The sequence below is a fragment of the Haliotis rufescens genome, unplaced genomic scaffold, assembly GCF_023055435.1.
Source record: "Haliotis rufescens isolate VD_foot unplaced genomic scaffold, xgHalRufe1.0.p SCAF_2, whole genome shotgun sequence".
NCBI lineage: Eukaryota > Metazoa > Mollusca > Gastropoda > Lepetellida > Haliotidae > Haliotis > Haliotis rufescens.
In genome coordinates, this window is record NW_025963890.1 from 37083097 (window position 1) to 37103974 (window position 20878).

Genomic DNA, 20878 nt, shown 5'->3' on the forward strand with positions numbered 1-20878 from the left:
AACGCTTTAACCACTATAGGCTACCCGGCATGTCGCCATGCTGTGGGTCTCACCCAATAGGTATGTCATTTCGACCGACTCCTAATACACTCTGTAACAATTCGTCTTTGTAATAAAGCGTGGTGAAACTTCTGTTTAGGCTGTGACGTAATTATTTTTTATTGTGGCGCCCTTACACACAATGTCAATAACATTTTTTATTATGTATTTAATGTTGAAATACAATATGTTTCTAAATATAAAACCGTTTTGGTTTTCAAAGTACAAATATTGAGCTATAAGAGCGTAATGCATAGAGAATATTTGTTTTTGTCAAATGACACATTGATCTTATCTCGTGACCTGCAAAGTTGACATTTTACTCGTAGATACGTGACATGCCCGAATTAAGTGACAAGCATGTTACAACTGTAGAAATAGTAAAGTATTTTTTTTGAAAGATTATAATTAATATTAGCTCTTGGTCGCTGGAAACCTCTCAGAGAACAAACCAAATATTATGTTACATGTTAAATTTCGACCGACCTATATATTCGCACTTCATTAGGTGCTCGGCCTTATCAGATAGACCGTTATCTAACCGGGACGTCTAATCTTCTCTCCCCGTGTGGAAAGCGAACTTTACTGGCAACACGATTACCATCCAGTCTCATTGAAATAAGATTTTTGTTCTCGCTACCGCTTTTTAATGAGACTATATTATTACTGTCAGTGACAACACGAGCTGGGTGAGTGGCCATTGCCTCTGACATGCCTCGAGTCAACGAAATGTAAACTCATGGTCATATTGGCTCCAGATCTCAATCGCGTGACTGTCATGGCAGCTGGATTATGGCCCTTGGTCCGTCAGCACAGTAGCTTTACATGAATCCGCCATTGTATGCATTTATATGTTAATTGTTACTTATGTTGTTGCGATGGCTACAGTGTAAACTGGCGATGACTTGGCAATATTTATTTCCAATCGTGAGTCGGCAGTTTAACTTGGCGAGGAGGTCGATACGCGGACTGTCACTTGCCTCGCCTGCGCAACATTTTACATCCGCATTACTGAAGCATTTACCAGCTATGGAGTTGGAAGGACGTGTGATCGTGTACTCCATCCTCGGATGCCCTCACTGTATGCGGGCCAAGAACAGTCTGCAAGAACTGCGAATACCGTATTCCGACGTCGGCCTTGACAAGTTTCCCCAGTGTCGACAGGATTTGCAAACACGCACTGGGAAGAAGACGGTACCGCAAATATTCTTCAACGCTGTTCACGTCGGTGGAAACGACGACCTACAGAAACTGGTGAGGTTGTGACTGTCATTTGGGTAAGGTAGGGGCGGGGGTTGGTCGAGGGGTGAGGGGTGATAGTCATTTATCTTTTTTAGATTAAACTGTGGGGTGAGGCACAGGACCATATACTACTACTACAACTACTACTACTACTACTACTACTAACAAACTCACAGACGAGTCTTTGAGTATGTGTGTTATTAATTTTATTAGTTACATATTGTTCAGTGGGTGAGGGTGAGAGTCTGAACGAGGTGTGATTGTAGGGTATATATGTTTCAAGGGTAGGGTGGTGAGGAGAGGGGCTGTGAGGTATTCATTGAGATAGATATACATGGGGGGCGGGTATGGGTAGAGCAAGACAGTCATTAATGTGTTTTTAGGCTATAATATGGAGAAGGGTAGGGTCATGTCTTGACTGTCAGACCCCATTGCGGCTCTCGGCAAGGGTAAGGGGAGAGTCGGACCGAGATACACTGTCCCAAAGCCATTCATGTACTGGCCCTTTATTAATGTGCTTGTGAGGTATATGGTGGGTGGGTTGACAATAGTGTCATTGTTATTGTGTTTTCAGGGTATATGCATATGACCTGAGTCATTCATTTTTGTGTGGTATATATGGGTAGAGCAGGATACGGTAGTCATTATTGTGTTTGTGGGGTATGGTGGGTGGGTTGGTGTTGATGGGTTATGGTATGGTTATGGAAAGATTAATAGCAAGATTTGTTCTCCAACAAATGTCTCAGTTGTGCCTACTTTATTGATGTTGAGCAAGGATGTGCGCAGGGTGATCTAATATCTCCCTGCATATTTCTGTTCTGTGCAGAATCTGATCAGGTTACAACTGAAACTTGTCAAAATGGCACCTAAATTGCCTGGTGAATATGGATGAACACATTGACTACCTGAGAAATGGCCGCCATATGTAGGCTTATGTCATACACAAACAGGCTTAATGTCATACACAAACAGGAAACAGGAAATGGTCAACCCATTATCTATATGACCAGGAATGAACGATTCAGAAATCACCATGTCTTTAATTCTTGTTCATAGAAATTTCCCTTTTTTTTCACTTTTATCTGTTTCCTGTCCTGAATGTTGAATTGTATCAACAAATAATTTAATTCAATCATGAGCTGTATGCAGTGAAAGTTTGTTAACTTGAGGTCCCGGGTATGGATTATCCATATTCCGAGACATGCAGGGAGTTGATACTAGACCATGATGTCGATAAGCATCTGCTTGTATAATATACGTTACATGGTCTCACACAACAAATTAATATAAAGTTCAAGTTTTTTTGTTTTTTTTTCAAACAATTTTTATTCCATTTCAACTTCAGGTTGATGTGATGTCACTGTACACGATTGTGTCTATTCTCTGCAGGGTTAAATAATATATAGACTTGGTCATGCAGGCTGCAGCTTGGTTATAGTGATTTCTATGACACGACACGTTGATAAATAATTAACCCGGGATAGACACCATTAAGATATCCAAGTAGTCCACAGCTCTTTTTCTGTTTAGTGAGTTATTTAAAATAACTAGATGTAGGGAGAAAACAGCTAGTCCCTCTCAGATTACCTGTATAAAACATGCACCAAGTGCAGGTCCAAAAAGTTCAAATTTGTGTCTGACTGACCTAGTTTTTTGCAATAATTTCCACGTGAACATGTGGTTGTCATATTAATTGATTAAGTGGATCGGTAGATCAGGTTCACTGACTTGATTGATTACAAACTTTCTTATTTACATGCTACTGTGATATGGATTGAATATCACTGAATAAGGTGTAAGGTGAATGAGGTAAAATGGGGTTTAACGTCGCGTTGAAGATTATTGATCTTATCTGGTGATGTGTGTGTGTGTGTGTGTGTGTGTGTGTGTGTGTGTGTGTGTGTGTGTGTGTCTGTGTGTGTGTCTGTCTGTCTGTCTGTATCTCTGTCTGCTTGGACTAATACCCATTTTATAGTGCTAGCCCACTGAGATACCATGCCACAGTTTAACATGAATTCCCCACTCAGACACAGTATATTGACTCTGATCCGACCAGTCCTTGTTTTAGCCCCAAATCCCGAGCACCAAGCAGGGTAACAACAGCTTCCATTTTTTAACGTCGTTTGGTATGATGAGGCTGTGGTACTTAGGTCTTTAACAAACAATGAAAACAAATCGTTTAAAAAATATCTACACACATGAGGTGAGGTGAAATGGGGTTTAACATCGCGTCCAAGATTATTGCACTTATATAGCGACGTGCATGTACGTGTGTGTGTTTGTGTGGCTGCTTGTATTAGTCCGGACTGAAGCTGATTTATAGTGCTAACTCACTGAGATACCATGCTGCAGTTTAACATGAATATCCCACTCAGACACAGTATACTGACTCCGAGCCGACCAGTCCTTGTTTTAGCCCCTTAATGCCGAGCGCCAGACAGGGTAGCAACAAGTACCATCTTTTAACGTCTTTTGGTATGACGAGGTCGGGAATCGAACCCCGGACCTACCACTAGACCACTAGACCACTAGACCACGGAGGCGGTCCGTACACACATGAATGTAATACTCTCTGTAACCATTCTCTTAGTTATAAGATGTGGTGAAACATCTTTTACACTGAACAATGTGACATCAACAGCGATAGGCTATGATGTAATTATTATTGTGGAGTCATTACACCGCATGTCAATAATAATTTTTTCAGAGTAAGATCATGAAAACCATGCAAGAAAATACATAATAAGGAACTATGGGATCCTGATACATAGAGAATATTTATTTGTTTTTTCTTGTCAAGTGACATGTTTATCTAATTTGTGTCTTACTAACCCTCACTTGTCCACACAAAATCGATCTCTGAACACACTCACTACCTCTCACGTTTATTTACCATACTACATCACTAATTCCTGTGTTACGTGTAATTTGTCATGCTTTCTATGGCTTGACATCATCACACTGTGGGTACTTGAAGACTATGTTCATGTTTCTATTAAGTTTCACTGCAATGCGTCATTAATTTATGTGACACTGATAGCAGACTGGTCTATGTTTCAACTTTGATAACTTTTTGGGACCCGGGTGCAACCTTGTTTTGTTTTGTGCAACCTGGTTTTCATGTCAACATGCACAGGGTGCAAGTTAAATCCTGTTCCTAAAATCAAACCCTGCCTCTTGATTTTCACTGGTCTCGGAATAACGGACAAGTGGACGTTTCTATCCCAGGCATGTATACAGATAGATATCTTTGTCTGAATCCTTCTAATCATCTGTTTTAAAGTAGATACAGCTAAAACGGAAGATAAATATCAATGTAAATAATGTTAGTTAATGAAATTACAATGATATTTAGCTATGCAATATATACCTTATGTTTTGACTTCATGGGGTCAGGCAAATTTTAGAGATATGTTGGTTCAATTTGCCAAGGGGCAGGAACCAAAATAAAAAAATATAGAAAAAGTCAGGGTTAGTTTGAGGTTATGTCTTCTCAGTTTTAACAAAAATTCAAAATAAAAATGTTGAAAAGGCTTGTAAGGGTCATACCAAAAATTCTAAATTTCTTATTTTTCTTTAAGAGTAAGCAAAATTTTCATTAAAAAGAAAACAAATTGGTCAGGCCTTAACCAAGAAACAGAAGAGACGAAAAAAAGTGCTGTCTTTTTACACCAGATCCTGGGTCTGTTATTTTGCCATTTCACTTGATGTAGTTTTGTGGAAAATAGTATATATGGCAGACATTATCTGTCCCAGAATGAATGGGATTGTTCATCAGGCTTATGAGATTTCTACAGATTTTAATGAGATTTTCTCCCTTTAACTTTGTGAAATAATTCCATTGTTTACTAAATACCTCAGACTTCATGCGATACAATCGTATACCTTCTCGTAGATACACACACTTTTCTGATTACATCCTGATGTAGTGCAGTCAGTCAGCTCAAAATAGCCCTGCACATGTTTCCAAAGCTGACCTTTAACTGTGTCTACATGTTCACAACTACTGATGATAAAGAAAGATTTATGTTTGTCATCACCTGGCCAGGTGTTTATATGATGTTTCAACAGAAATGTTGATGATCTGATCAGATTGGCATGATATAGTATGTAAACACTAATTTGAGTGAAGATGTTTGGTTGGATATGTTTCAGTGCGAGATTGGTTATGATCACTGAAACACCCAAAGTGAACTTTGTTGATGCAGAGTATGTCAAGATATGTTAAAATTGATATCAGTTGTAAATAGCAGCGACAAAACCCTTTCCATGTTCATAAAAAATCTCTGCCAAAAACAAAATCCATTTTACGATTCTGACTTTATTATGAGCATGGGTTTATGAATCACTATCACATAGTGATGATTCCAGGTGTTTTTGTGAAAAAAGGAGCGTATCCTGCCCCACTGGTGGCAGAAATGCTAAGGACAATATATATAACGATATTGTTGCTAAATTTAATCCAATGCTAAATTTTTTTCGTATTGGTATAAAATATCGCTATCTTCATGGACACCCCTACAACCCAAGATGGCTATTTTCAGTTCTTATGTTACCACTTGGAGGTTCCTCGGATCGGTCCAAGAATTGGTGGGTTGGTTGGTTTGTTGTTTAATGCCACACTCAGCAATATTCCAGCTATATGATGACGGTCTGTAAATAATCAAGTCTGGACCAGACAATCCAGTGATTAATATCATGAGCATCGATCCAGTCGCCTTTTATGACAAGCAGAGTCACCTTTTACGGCAAGCATGGGTTGCTGAAGACCTATTCTACCCCGGAATCTTGACGGGTCTCCAAGAACTGAATGGTTGTATACCTGAATCAAACTGAAAGTAAAACTGTGATGAAGACAAAACGATAAACATGCACAGTCGTGATGTAACGATACAGCGATACTACAGTGTATCCCAAAACGAGGCCCACGATACAATACATCGATTTGCACTCCCTGTATAATAACAGAGACTGTTTAACAACCAGCTTACACAGATTCTCTAGTATTTCCGAGTTGGCTATAAATTGCGTAACCTTCACAGTGCCCTTTAGCCCAAATAATTCTGCCCTACAATATTTCATCTTTGATCTCTGAAATTTAAACACATAAGATTCATGGTTGTGATTCACCTGCCCCCCAAAAAGAATATTAACTTATGAAATAAAAATACTAGCAAATCCTATCGCACCCATAGTTTGGGGATACATATCGTATTGTGACCCCGACGTATTGTCAAGGGAGAATTATGAAAGAAGTGATTAAATATTGATAACAATCGGTCGATTGTGTCTTTTGCGAGGGTAAGACCATGTAGGTGTTTGTTTTGCCAATCTCTCTTTCTCCAGGTGGGGCAGTCGGGTAGCTTTGTGGTTAAAGCGTTCGCCTGTCACGCTGAAGACCCGGGTTCGATTCCCGACATGGGTACAATGTGTGAAGCCCATTTCTGGTGTCCCCCGCCATGATATTGCTGGAATATTGCTAAAAGCGGCGTTAAACCATAGTCACTCACTCACTCACTTTCTCCAGGTATATGATAGTTTGTGCATGTACCATTTCACCATTGAAACTTGTGGCTGTTTGATGAGGTGCCGGTTTTAGACTGATCCCATGGCAAGAGGGGTAACTCTGCTTACAAAATATATAGCACTTCCAGTTAAAATGGCTCGACTGCTTCATCAAAACACAGACATTTCTTGAGTCTACCTACACAAACTCCCTCCCAGAAGCAGGAAAGAAATGAATGATAGAAGTCCTTGGTTGACAACTAGAAGTTTTTATCACAAGTCAAATTGATTATCTGATAGCTACTTTGTCTTAATTATTTTCCTTTACCGGTACTGTAGTTATGTCAGGAGGACACACCAACCCACTGGTAGTGTGTAGGCAAGCAAAGTGACAATATGAACTAAGTGGGTATCCAATGGTGAATATGTGACAGTCTGTAGATTATGGAGTAATGTTTCAGATTGCGGAAGACAAGACACGTCTAAATGAGCTGATTGAAGATGTGAAGAACAACGCACCACCTAAAGATGCTCCAGAACTCCCTGACCCAAGCACTGCTGCGGAGGATTCAGGTGAGTTTAGAAGTGTGTCATAATGGTAGGGTTTGGATGAGTTCAAATTTACTACCCGGGTACCAAACCCCCCTATTACCCAACCCTGCCCCAGTACCCACTGTAGGTCTCAAGAGTTGGGAATAAAATGTCTGTTTGGGAAATGTTTTGCCGCAGCCCTGGCCAAAAGTATTTAGATACATGTATCAAACGATCAGATCATGCATACACTAAAGTTGACTAAGCTTTGTCTTTCCTCAGACATATACAAGTCAAACAGAATGTGTGCATTGTCAGAAAGAAATGTGAACATTAGCGACTTGTAGTGGAACCACTGAGCTATAGTGAGTTTTTGTCATTAAACAATGTATCACGTGACTAACCATTGGTCCCCGGGTAGTCCTTAGGGTACCCGGGTCCTACTCAGGACTCACCTGACCTGTCCCAGCCCTACATTATTTGTTAGTGCTGCATGAAGTTAGTTGAAATCTTAGTGTGGCACGAAGTTAGTCGGAAGTGTTAGTGCTTCATGGGCGCAGGCTATAACGGGACCTCAGCAAAATGTCACCGATTTCATCTGGCCCAAAAGGATAGTCAACTGAAAACGGCACCTTATATTTAGAATATAGATAAAAAAACTGATTTCTGTTGTAATATTTATGCTTTGTTCTTTGGGAACTTTGATTCTACTTTTGTCACCATATTTCCACACAGCACTAATGTCATTGTCTATTGATTCTGTTTGTTTGGTCCAGCAGGAAATCTTTGCCAATTTGAAAATATATGTGTTAAAACAATGAATATTCATGTCCTAAAAAATACAAACTTATCTTTCTGTATACAGAGAATTTAGATTTATTAACATTTCACAATTATTTTTGTTTGTGTGTCAATAGGTGAGTTTAATTTAATTTTTTGCTTGTTTTTAAAAACTAAACTAAAGAAAGAGTAAGTGCTGCATGGAGGTAGTCAGAAGTGTAAGTGCTGCATGGAGGTAGTCAGAAGTGTAAGTGCTGCGTGAACTTAGTCCGAAGTGTAAGTGCTGCGTGAAGTTAGTCAGAAGTGTAAGTGCTGCATAGAGGTAGTCAGAAGTGAACGTGCTGCGTGAAGTTAGTCAAAAGTGTAAGTGCTGCATGGCGGGAGTCAGAAGTGTAAGTGCTGCATGAAGTTAGTCAGAAGTGTAAGTGTTGCTTGGAGATAGTCAGAAGTGTAAGTGCTGCGTGAAGTTAGTTCGAAGTGTAAGTGCTGCATGAAGTTAGTCAGAAGTGTAAGTGCTGCATAGAGGTAGTCAGAAGTGTAAGTGCTGCTTGGAGGTAGTCAGAAGTGTAAGTGCTGCGTGAAGTTAGTCAGAAGTGTAAGTGCTGTGTGAAGTTAGTCAGAAGTGTAAGTGTTGCTTGGAGGTAGTCAGAAGTGTAAGTGTTGCTTGGAGGTAGTCAGAAGTGTAAGTGCTGCGTGGAGGTAGTCAGAAGTGTAAGTGCTGCTTGAAGTTAGTCAGAAGTGTAAGTGCTGCGTAAAGTTAGTCAGAAGTGTAAGTGCTGTGTGAAGTTAGTCAGAAGTGTAAGTGCTGTGTGAAGTTAGTCAGAAGTGTAAGTGCTGCTTGGAGGTAGTCAGAAGTGTAAGTGCTGTGTGAAGTTAGTCAGAAGTGTAAGTGCTGCTTGGAGGTAGTCAGAAGTGTAAGTGCTGTGTGAAGTTAGTCAGAAGTGTAAGTGCTGCGTGAAGTTAGTCAGAAGTGTAAGTGCTGCGTGAAGTTAGTTAGTAGTGTAAGTGCTGCGTGAAGTTAGTCAGAAGTGTAAGTGGAGGTAGTCAGAAGTGTGTTTGTGGTCCATAAAGTATAAATGTAGATATTATTTCATAATTTATCATGGGGATTTCTCTATGCTTTTTCCAGATGCTGATGATTTTACATGTGAGCCGGACGAGTATGCGAGGCTTGTGCAGGAGCTGAGACAGAGTGGCTTGATTGCCGACCATCGTCAGGGGCTCACCGTCCACAAGAAATCCTTCATGGGGAAAGACTTTGTGGACTGGGTAGTCAAGAACAAGGGTTTGGGTGAGACCATGGACTTGGTGTACACAGCATTGATTGTTACAGCCTTGATATGTTCACTATGTTCAGCCTATATACGTCACTTCTTCACCAAAATAGGAACAGAACTGTATAATTCTTCTTCATTGTTCTGGTCACTTAACTTCCTGGCAGTTTACTGTCATAACAAGGCTTGGGCGAATTTGTAGCATTAGCTACTTCGAATCAAGTATTTCAAACAACCCTAAACCAACTGATTAACCTTTAGCCAGATAGTAATACATGTGACCCTCATCACACAAAGTCAATATCTATATTCCACACAAGGCACTCAAACTCTGAGAATGGACACATGACCTGTAGCTTTGGCCTCCGTTACTGTAACTGTCACAGAGGATGGTGTAGCTTTGGTTATTCTGTAGGGGATGTTATTGGTGATGATGATGATGATGATGATGATGATGATGATGATGTTGCAGAACGAGAGCGTGCAGTGGAGATGGGCCAGCAGTTGGTGGAGAAACACTTTAGCCACCAGGTCAAGTCAGGCCAGGAGACGTTCAAGGACGATAAGGTGTACTATCGCCTGCTGGATGATGATGATTCAATCGCCCTCAATGATGCTGGAAAGATGTCGGAGTGTGAACCGCGACAAGGCAAGTGTGGAACAGGAAACAGTGAAGTCAGATTTCACTGATCTGATGGTGATTCTGATGGTGATTCTGATGCTGGTATAGGGATTCATTCAATTGACCACGCCAGTTCGGCCCAACATACTTTAACTGAACAGTCTGACCATGGTCCACTAACTTGCTGTGTTTTGTCCTCCAGCTAGTGACCTTGGAGGCGAACTCAGGAAACTCATTCTGAAGCTGTACAACGCATTCCTGTCTAAGGACGGTCGGGTATGTCAGACACACTTGAGTGAGTGAGTGAGTGAGTGAGCTGGCTTTATGCTATGGTCAGCTGTAGGCCAGCTATAGAATGGTGTCCTGTAAGTACTCAAGTCTGAACCAGTGGCTGAAAGCATGAGCATCTATATACTGCCACGGCTATAATTACATGCCATCAACCAAGTCACACACACCCGCCAATTGACCCCCAAGATCGAGATATGTGTTGATTACTGCCTGGCATGCTCCGACGTTTACCTGCAGGATCTTTGCATGCATACTCTTCAGGTCTGAGACGATTCCAAATTTACTACCTGGGAACCCAACCCCACATTACTCAACCAGGGTGCACCTGACCGGAGTCCCGAGTTACTGTTCCAGCTCTAATACTGTGTGTTGTATAATTTTGTCGCTAAATGTGCCTCTATCACACATAGAGAAATACCTACTGTTTTGCCTTGCAGAAAGTGAATTATGCTGGAATCGGAGGAAGCAGTGAGTTTGAGCGCTACACAAAGCTCACCAAGGAACTCCTACGAGTCCAGATTGTTGATGCAACTCGTGAGGAGAAACTTGCGTTCTTCGTCAACGTGTATAACGCCCTCGTAATCCATGCCAACATCGTGAAGGGACCTGCCACCAACCTGTGGCAGCGCTACAAGGTATGTCCTACACGACGAGGCTGGAAAAAGTCTTGTGGTTCTGTGTGAGATAGTGACCTTAAAATAGTCATGTGGTTCTGGTATAAGGTGTTGAGCCTAAAAAAGTCATGTTGTTGTGGTATAACGTGGTAACCCTAACATAGTCATGTTGATGTGGTATAATGTGGTGACCCTAAAATAGTCATGTTGTTGTGGTATAATGTGGTAACCCTAACATAGTCATGTTGATGTGGTATAATGTGGTGACCCTTAAATAGTCATGTTGTTGTGGTATAACGTGGTGACCCTAAAATAGTCATGTTGTTGTGATATAACGTGCTAACCCTAAAATAGTCATTTTTTGGTGGTATAACGTGGTGACCCTAAAATAGTCATGCTGTTGCCGTATAACGGGATGACCCTAAAATAGTCATGTGGTTCTGGTATAATGGGGTGACCCTAACATAGTCATGTTGTTGTGGTATAACGGGGTGAGCGTAAAATAGTCACGTTGTTGTGGTATAACGGGGTGACCCTAACATAGTCATGTTGTTGTGGTATAACGTGGTGACCCTAAAATAGTCATGCTGTTGCCGTATAACGGGATGACCCTAAAATAGTCATGTGGTTCTGGTAAAACGGGGTGACCCTAACATAGTCATGTTGTTGTGGTATAACGGGGTGAGCGTAAAATAGTCACGTTGTTGTGGTATAACGGGGTGACCCTAACATAGTCATGTTGTTGTGGTATAACAGGGTGAGCGTAAAATAGTCACGTTGTTGTGGTATAACGGGTTGACCCTAACATAGTCATGTTGTTGTGGTATAACGGGGTGAGCGTAAAATAGTCACGTGGTTCTGTTATAACGGGGTGAGCCTAAAATAGTCATGTTGTTGTGGTATAACGGGGTGAGCCTAAAATAGTCATGTTGTTGTGGTATAATGTGGTGACCCTAAAATAGTCATGCTGTTGTGGTATAACGGGGTGCCCCTAAAATAGTCATGTTGTTGTGGTATAACGGGGTGACCCTAACATAGTCATGTTGTTGTGGTATAACGGGGTGAGTCAAAATAGTCATGTTGTTGTGGTATAACTGGATGAGCCTAAAATAGTCATGTTGTTGTGTTATAATGGGGTGACCCTAACATAGTCATGTTGTTGTGGTATAACATGGTGCCCCTAAAATAGTCATGTTGTGGTATAACGTGGTGACCCTGAAATAGTCATGTTGTGGTATAACGTGGTGACCCTAAAATAGTCATGTTGTTGAGGTATAACGGGGTGCCCCTAAAATAGTCATGTTGTGGTATAAAGTGGTGACCCTAAAATAGTCATGTTGTGGTATAACATGGTGCCCCTAAAAAAGTCACGTTGTGGTATAACGTGGTGACCCTAAAATAGTCATGTTGTGGTATAACGTGGTGACCCTAAAATAGTCATGTTGTTGTGGTATAATGGGGTACCCCTAAAATAGTCATGTTGTGGTATAACCATGATAACGTGGTGACCCTAACATAGTCATGTTGTTGTGGTATAACGGGATGACCCTAAAATAGTCATGTTGTTGTGGTATAACGTGGTGACCCTAAAATAGTCATGCTGTTGCCGTATAACGGGATGACCCTAAAATAGTCATGTGGTTCTGGTAAAACGGGGTGACCCTAACATAGTCATGTTGTTGTGGTATAACGGGGTGAGCGTAAAATAGTCACGTTGTTGTGGTATAACGGGGTGACCCTAACATAGTCATGTTGTTTTGGTATAACAGGGTGAGCGTAAAATAGTCACGTTGTTGTGGTATAACGGGGTGACCCTAACATAGTCATGTTGTTGTGGTATAACGGGGTGAGCGTAAAATAGTCACGTGGTTCTGTTATAACGGGGTGAGCCTAAAATAGTCATGTTGTTGTGGTATAACGGGGTGAGCCTAAAATAGTCATGTTGTTGTGGTATAATGTGGTGACCCTAAAATAGTCATGCTGTTGTGGTATAACGGGGTGAGTCAAAATAGTCATGTTGTTGTGGTATAACTGGATGAGCCTAAAATAGTCATGTTGTTGTGTTATAATGGGGTGACCCTAACATAGTCATGTTGTTGTGGTATAACATGGTGCCCCTAAAATAGTCATGTTGTGGTATAACGTGGTGACCCTGAAATAGTCATGTTGTGGTATAACATGGTGACCCTAAAATAGTCATGTTGTTGAGGTATAACGGGGTGCCCCTAAAATAGTCATGTTGTGGTATAAAGTGGTGACCCTAAAATAGTCATGTTGTGGTATAACATGGTGCCCCTAAAAAAGTCACGTTGTGGTATAACGTGGTGACCCTAAAATAGTCATGTTGTGGTATAACGTGGTGACCCTAAAATAGTCATGTTGTTGTGGTATAATGGGGTACCCCTAAAATAGTCATGTTGTGGTATAACCATGATAACGTGGTGACCCTAAAATAGTCATGTTGTGGTATAACGTGGTGACCTTAAAATAGTCATGTTGTGGTATAATGTGGTGACCCTAAAATAGTCATGTTGTGGTATAACGTGGTGACCCTAAAATAGTCATGTTGTGGTATAACGGGGTGCCCCTAAAATAGTCATGTTGTGGTATAACGGGGTTACCCTAAATTGTTTGAGTGGTACTCCTCTTTGCCTTTTAATGCCTCAGCAATATTCCATCTATATGATAGCTGCTTGTATCATATCAATCCAGTGACTAACAATCCATGCCACGGGGGTATGATGACACACAATCAACCACAGTCTGGCTGATCCATTAAGTGGCCTCTTACTACTGTTTCAGTTCTTCAATACAGTGAAGTACATGATCGGGGGCTATCCCTACTCACTTCAGGACATCGAGAACGGAGTTCTGAGAGGAAACAGGAAGGGTGTTGGTGCGTATGCTCATGTCTTCAGCGTACACACTGCAACCAGGGAGGATTTAGCTAGGATTCAAAACTATTTTTTTTTTATTTGGTTCCAATGTTTGGATTTTTAAATTTCTTCTTTTCTTAAATTCAGAAATATTTTTAACATTGCATTACATACAATAGCATAACACTAAACATTAAAACTTCTACCTCCTAGTTGATATTATCAGTGAAATAAATACATGTCACCTTTACAAGGCTATAACATTAGTTGTAACTTATATCACGAATTGGGAAAGTGCAAAGTGGCAGGGTGACTGTCGGAACAAAGACTGATAATGTCTCCATGGTTACAGGCATGATCACCAGGCCATTCTCCAAGTCTGACCCTCGACTCAAGGTCGCCCTGGAGACACATGAACCACTCATCCACTTCGGGCTTGTGTGTGGTGCCAAGAGCTGCCCACCCATCAAGACTTACACACCAGAGGTAGGTCATGTGACACACACAAATCACATACAGGTCATGTCACACACACACTTATATAGCGACGTGCATGCACGCGTGTTAGTGGCTGCTTGTACTTGTCCGGACTAATGCTGATTTTAAAGTGCTTGCCCACTCAGATATCATGCAATTAAACATGAATACCCCACTCAGACACAGTATACTGACCCCGAGCCGACCAGTCCTAGTTTTAGCCACTTAATGCCGAAAGCCAGTCAGGGTAACAACAAGTACCTTTTTTAATATCTCATGGTATGACGCGGCTGGGGATTGAACCCCGGACCTTCCGCCCTCCAAGGGACGCTCTACCACTAGACCACAGAGGCAGTCACACAGACAGACAGGCACTAGAGGTAGTTAATGTGACACACACTGGAGATGTCTGTAATAATTTTAGGTTTATATGTGGGCTTGTTACAAAAAGCAGAGGTTAACCCAGAATTGGTGCGCACAGAACTAGATTGTGAAATCAGTAAATGACCAAGGTCAATGAATAATCAGTCAATTATATTTACAATCCAAAAGGCGATTCAATGGGTCAAATTCGTGGCAGCAGCAATAAGAGGCTCTGAAGTTAATGTTAGTGCACTCACAAATGGACAGAACATTGTCACTGTTGAGTGTCTTGAAAAGAGGCCTGTCCATGAATCCAGAATTTTGTGTTTCAAGATAGTTATCCAAACCGTGCTTGCCAAGTGAATGAATCAGGTCAAAAAGGCCTTGAATCGCTGTCTTGTCACTCTATTGTCCAAGCTGTCCAATTCAGATTCTTCCCAAACAATCCAGCCTGCCATGTTCATGCTCACCACGGGCAGAATAGGCCTTCAGCAACCCATGCTTGCCATAAAAGGCGACTATGCTTGTCGACTAACGGGATCGGGTGGTCAGGGTCCAATTGTGTTGATCAATGCTCATGATATCAATCACTGGATTGTCTGGTCCAGACTCAATTATTTACAGACCGCTGTCATATAGCTGGAATATTGCTGAGTGGGGAGTTAAACAACAAACAAACAAACAAACAAACAAACAAACAAGGGCAGATAACTCTAATTGTAGTACAGGACTGTCCATTCACTGCTGTTGACTGCAGTTCAAATCTGGCCACGACAGCACTTGATCTCATTTTACCTGTAGCTCAGGCATTTGCCACCACTGACAAGGTCACAAATATATTTACAACAGTTTCTACGCTTACTACAATTATGCACATGACAAGGTAGATAGATACTGTGACAGTGGAGATGTCCGTGTTGTGTCCCCAGGGCGTGATAGAGCAGCTGCAGATGGCGGCAGAGGCGTTCCTGGACGGTCCTGATGGGTGCCAGGTGGATGTTGGCAAGAAGACATTGTATCTGTCGCAGATCTTCAAGTGGTATCAGGAGGACTTTGGAAAAGACAGTGAGGAGGTGGGTCGCCCAACACAGTGGCAATAAAACCATCATTCTAAATTTGTGTTTTGATGAAATATGTTTTCATCAATATATTTTGCAGACTGTGTTAACACAGTCAATTTGATATCTAGTTCTAATAACTCAAAAGAAGGTAATTGTTGGCGACAATGACTTTCTTGCATCCTAATTTTCCAAGGTGTGGTGTTAACATAATTATTGTTGATGTGGGCTGTTGTGTGACTTTGTGTGCAGTGTAACTGTTATGTTGTGTTATTTATAAACATAGTGTATATACAGGCTTGCCATGTTGTGTTGTCATATTAGAGGTTGAAGAATGGGCCTACCTGTTTTGTCATGTTCTAATATAGTTTTGTCATGCAGTGTTGTCATGATGTCATGCAATATTGTCTTGGTGTCATGCAGTGTTGTCATAGTGTCATTTAGTGTTATCGAGCAGTGTTGTCATAGTGTCATGCAGTGTTGTCATGGTGACACAGTGTTGTCATGGTGTCATGCAGTGTTATGGTGACAGTGTTGTCATGCAGTATTGTCATGGTGTCATGCTGTGTTGACATGGTGTCATGCAGTGTTGACATGGTGTCATGCAGTATTGTCATGCAGTGTGGTCGTGGTGTCATGCAGTGTTGTCATAGTGTCATGCATAGTTGACTTGGTGTTATGCAGTGTTGTCATGGTGTCATGCAGTATTGTCATGGTGTCATGCTGTGTTGACATGGTGTCATGGTGACAGTGTTGACATGGTGTCATGCAGTGTTGTCATGCAGTGTTGTCATGGTGTCTTGCAGTTTGTCATGGTGTCTTGCAGTTTGTCATGGTGTCATGCAGTTTGTCATAGTGTCATGCAGTGTGGTCATGGTGTCATTCAGTTTGTCATGGTGTCTTGCAGTTTGTCATGGTGTCATTCAGTGTGGTTATGGTGCCATTCATGGTTGTGATGGTGTCATGCAGTGTTGTCATGCTATGATTGAGTGTGGTCGTGGTATCATGCAGTGTTGTCATGGTGTCATTCAGTTTGCCATGGTGTCATGCTGTGTCGTCATGATGTCTTGCAGTTTGTCATGGTGTCTTGCAGTTTGTCATGGTGTCATGCAGTGTTGTCATAGTGTCATGCAGTGTTGTCATGGTGTCATGCAGTGTCGTCATGGTGTCTTGAAGTTTGTCATGGTGTCTTGCAGTTTGTCATGGTGTCTTGCAGTTTGTCATGGTGTCATGCAGTGTTGTCATAGTGTCATGCAGTGTTGTCATAGTGTCATGCAGTGTTGTCATGGTGTCTTGCAGTTTGTCATGGTGTCATGCAGTGTTGTCATAGTGTCATGCTGTGTCGTCATGGTGTCTTGAAGTTTGTCATGGTGTCTTGCAGTTTGTCATGGTGTCTTGCAGTTTGTCATGGTGTCATGCAGTGTTGTCATGGTGTCATTCAGTTTGTTATGGTGTCATGCTGTGTCATCATGGTGTCTTGCAGTTTGTCATGGTGTCTTGCAGTTTGTCGTGGTGTCATGCAGTGTTGTCATGGTGTCATTCAGGTTGTCATGTTCTCATGCTGTCTTGTCATGGTGTCTTGCAGTTCGTCATGGTGTCATTCAGTGTTGTCATAGTGTCATTCAGTTTGTCATGGTGTCATGGTGTCATTCAGTGTTGTCATGGTGTCATTCAGTGTTGTCATGATGTCATTCAGTGTTGTCATGGTGTCATGCAGTGTTGTCATAGTGTCATTCAGTATGGTGGTGGTGTCATGGTGTCATTCAGTGTTGTCATGGTGTCATTCAGTGCGGTTGTGGTGCTATTCATGGTTGTGATGGTGTCATGCAGTGTTGTGATGCTGTGATGTAGTGTGGTCATGGTATGATTCAGTTTGTCATGGTGTCATGCAGTTTGTCATGGTGTCATGCTGTGTGGTCATGGTGTCTTGCAGTTTGTCATGGTGTCATTCAGTGTTGTGATGGTGTCATTCAGTGTGGTCATGGTGCCATGCAGTGTTGTGATGGTGTCATGTAGTGTTGTCATGGTGTCATTCAGTGTTGTCATGGTGTCATTCAGTGTGGTCATGGTGCCATGCAGTGTTGTCATGCAGTGTTGTCATAGTGTCATTCAGTATGGTGGTGGTGTCATGGCGTCATGCTGTGTTGGCATAGTGTGATGCAGTGTGGTCGTGTCATGAAGTGTTGTGATTGTGTCATGCAGTGTTGTCATGGTGTCACGCTGTATTGTCATGGTGTCACACAGTGTTGTCATAGTGTCATGCAGTGTGGTCATGGTGTCATGCAGTGTTGTCATAGTGTCATTCAGTATGGTGGTGGTGTCATGGTGTCATGCAGTGTTGTCATAGTGTCATTCAGTATGGTCGTGTCATGCAGTGTTGTTATGACGTCATGCAGTGTGGTCGTGGTGTCATGCAGTTTGTCATGTTGCAGGTGGCACAGTGGGTCTACAAGAACATGGGTGAAGGTGAGAAGAAAGACCAGTTGAAGGAGGTCCTTGCAGGGAAGAAGTTCAAGGTCTCGCACTTGCATTATGACTGGTCAGTCAACTCATAAACTTAAACACTATTGACAGTTGTCATCTATGAAACTGAGCAACTCAAGTCTACTGCTCAAACACCATGTGTTCTATCTACACTGACAGAAAGAGGATGTTGTGTACCTGAATTCTCCACAAGACAATGTCATACCATCTTTATGTTACTTGTTGCGAAATTATGTGTCTTAATATGTCATAACATCATTTATTTCCAACATGTATTATATATTCCTATGAAATTTACGTAATAATGATTACATTATTAAGGCAATGATGACACCATTGTTGACAGAGCTCAGTTCCTCTACACAGTTTAATATCAGAATAAACAATACTATACAACTTCATTACGACAGCGTGAGAGAATACAGAAATTATTCCATTTGTGCGTGTATTATTCTGATTTAAAAAAACTTGTGTCAGAATTTATGTATTCCATTCTCCCTCTTGAGACCACAAGATGCCTGACACCGATTTGTAACATCATTCACTCAAACATGTTATTATTGTTAATACAATTGTGTTGCAAGTATTTACACATGCGTTGATTATGCCTTACGATATTGGTCATAACATCCATTGATGCTTTGTCAAGATCATGAATTGTGATATATAGCCTATGGAAGATATAAGCTATGTTACAAATAACTATGCCAGATTATGTGTTATGATATATATCATTGTTATAACTCCATTAAGAATCTTGCAATTCCATTGGTTAATCTGTACCATGTGACGAAACAATACATTCAATGTAGACCCTGAAATCATGTGTCTGACACAGACCTCGATTCTTGACTCGTCACATGATCAGTATTGACCTGTCACGTGATGAATATTGACTTCTCTGATGGAAAATGGCATCTGGTCCAAGCTTGATAACGGAAACAGAAGATGGTTCAAAGAATTCATTAACTTTTAAGTGAATGTGGGAATAACTAACGAATGATGACTCTTAACAAGGTAAATATACAAAAACAAGGACCTTCGGACCCAACCCTGGAGGTGGTCCTTGTTTTGCATATTGACCTTGTCAAGGGTAATTATTTTTAAATCGTCACACTATTTCACAAGGTACATGAGACCTTTGCAACTCAAAGTGCTTGGGAACATCATATATTCATGGAGTTATTAGTTTTTTAAGATAAAGATAAAGAGTTTTTATATTTGATGCTATGTCCATATATCCTTATATGTAAGTGTCGCTATTACCTTGCCAAATGTTGCCATGGATACTAAAGCACAATATAGTGGAATATATTTGACCATTCTCCTTAATTCTCTCAAAATGCATATTCCCCTCTGAAATTGCCAGACTGATGGAGCTGAGGTTTGGCTTGTATGGTTTTCCTTCAGATGACAGGAAAGCATTAGATCTTTGGTGTTAGTATTTTGTACTTTAATATTTGAATATCAATGCTGACAGCAACTTTTGTTTAAGTCACTGTCTTTGTTGACATTTCAAACTGTAGACTGCATATCCAGGAGAGCTATTTTTAGATTTTTATGTTGGATGGTCATGTATGTCAAGAGGCCATCTAGAGTTATCTCCCTTGACAGCAGCCATGTTAACAGATTCTCTTGTTTTAGAATAGTTACTGGTCATTACGCACAAAACTGGATCAATCCAGAACAGCCATTCTTTTGGAAGCTTGTAATCTATATGAAGTTTGGTTTACGTTTGTATGTACTTTTTTTGCTGGAATGTAGAAATGTCATGAGCTGGGTCAGACCTCACTGACACAGTGGGGGATAACTCATACAGAGTTTTTGAACTTCACAGATATTTGGTCTTTGAAAGGCATTTAGAAGTGATATATATATGGAAGAGAATTTATGAATGTCAACTTCTTTATAAGAGGAACACAACGTGTTGGAGTACATGCTGCCATGAGGCAGAGAGCATATGTATGTACATAAAAGGACAACAAAAGCGCCAATCATCTGTTGGCTTCCCTTGTAAGTTTCTACCCTTTGTTATTTTCCACCTTTTGTTATCTTATTAATTTTGTTGTCCTGACATCTACATATATATGCTCTCTGCCTCATGGCATTCATTCACCTGATGAAGGAGTAAGTATATACTCCTAAACTTTGTATTCCTCATAATAAAGAAGTTGACATCTATAAATTCTCTTCCTTGACAGTTATTTGTGTGGACGTTTGTGAAATTGGTGTGATCATCAGTTTTATTATCACAGTAAGATGATATCTTGAATCTAGAATTCTCATTTTTACTTACATTTTTGGTATTACTTATTTTTATAGGAAGATTACATTATACAGTAAAAGCAATAAAATATTCTACTCTCAAGGCTGGAATAGAATTCAAAATTTTCTCCGTCAACTACGGATGTTTCAAGGGTTCAGCATGAGCCTCCTGAACAGACATATTAATATTCACCAGCGAGGATCCTGAACAGACATATTAATATTCACCAGCGAGGATACTGAACAGACATATTAATATTCACCAGCGAGGATCCTGAACAGACATATTAATATTCACCAGCGAGGATCCTGAACAGACATATTAATATTCACCAGCGAGGATCCTGAGCAGACATATTAATATTCACCAGCGAGGATCCTGAACAGACATATTAATATTCACCAGCGAGGATCCTGAACAGACATATTAATATTCACCAGCGAGGATCCTGAGCAG

General features: G+C 40.9%; 1 protein-coding gene across 1 annotated transcript; it reads left to right on the top strand.

The window, feature by feature from the left end:
- The first annotated feature begins 581 nt into the window (after window positions 1-581).
- On the top strand, window positions 582-20524 carry LOC124111782. Its single transcript, XM_046471589.2, has 10 exons — window positions 582-1293; window positions 7248-7359; window positions 9227-9388; window positions 9844-10020; window positions 10196-10269; window positions 10722-10919; window positions 13701-13794; window positions 14127-14260; window positions 15544-15687; window positions 18105-20524. Exons 1-10 carry the CDS (start codon window positions 907-909, stop codon window positions 18225-18227), a joined length of 1605 nt encoding a protein of 534 aa, XP_046327545.2. The 5' UTR covers window positions 582-906; the 3' UTR covers window positions 18228-20524.
- Window positions 20525-20878: the final 354 nt, after the last annotated feature.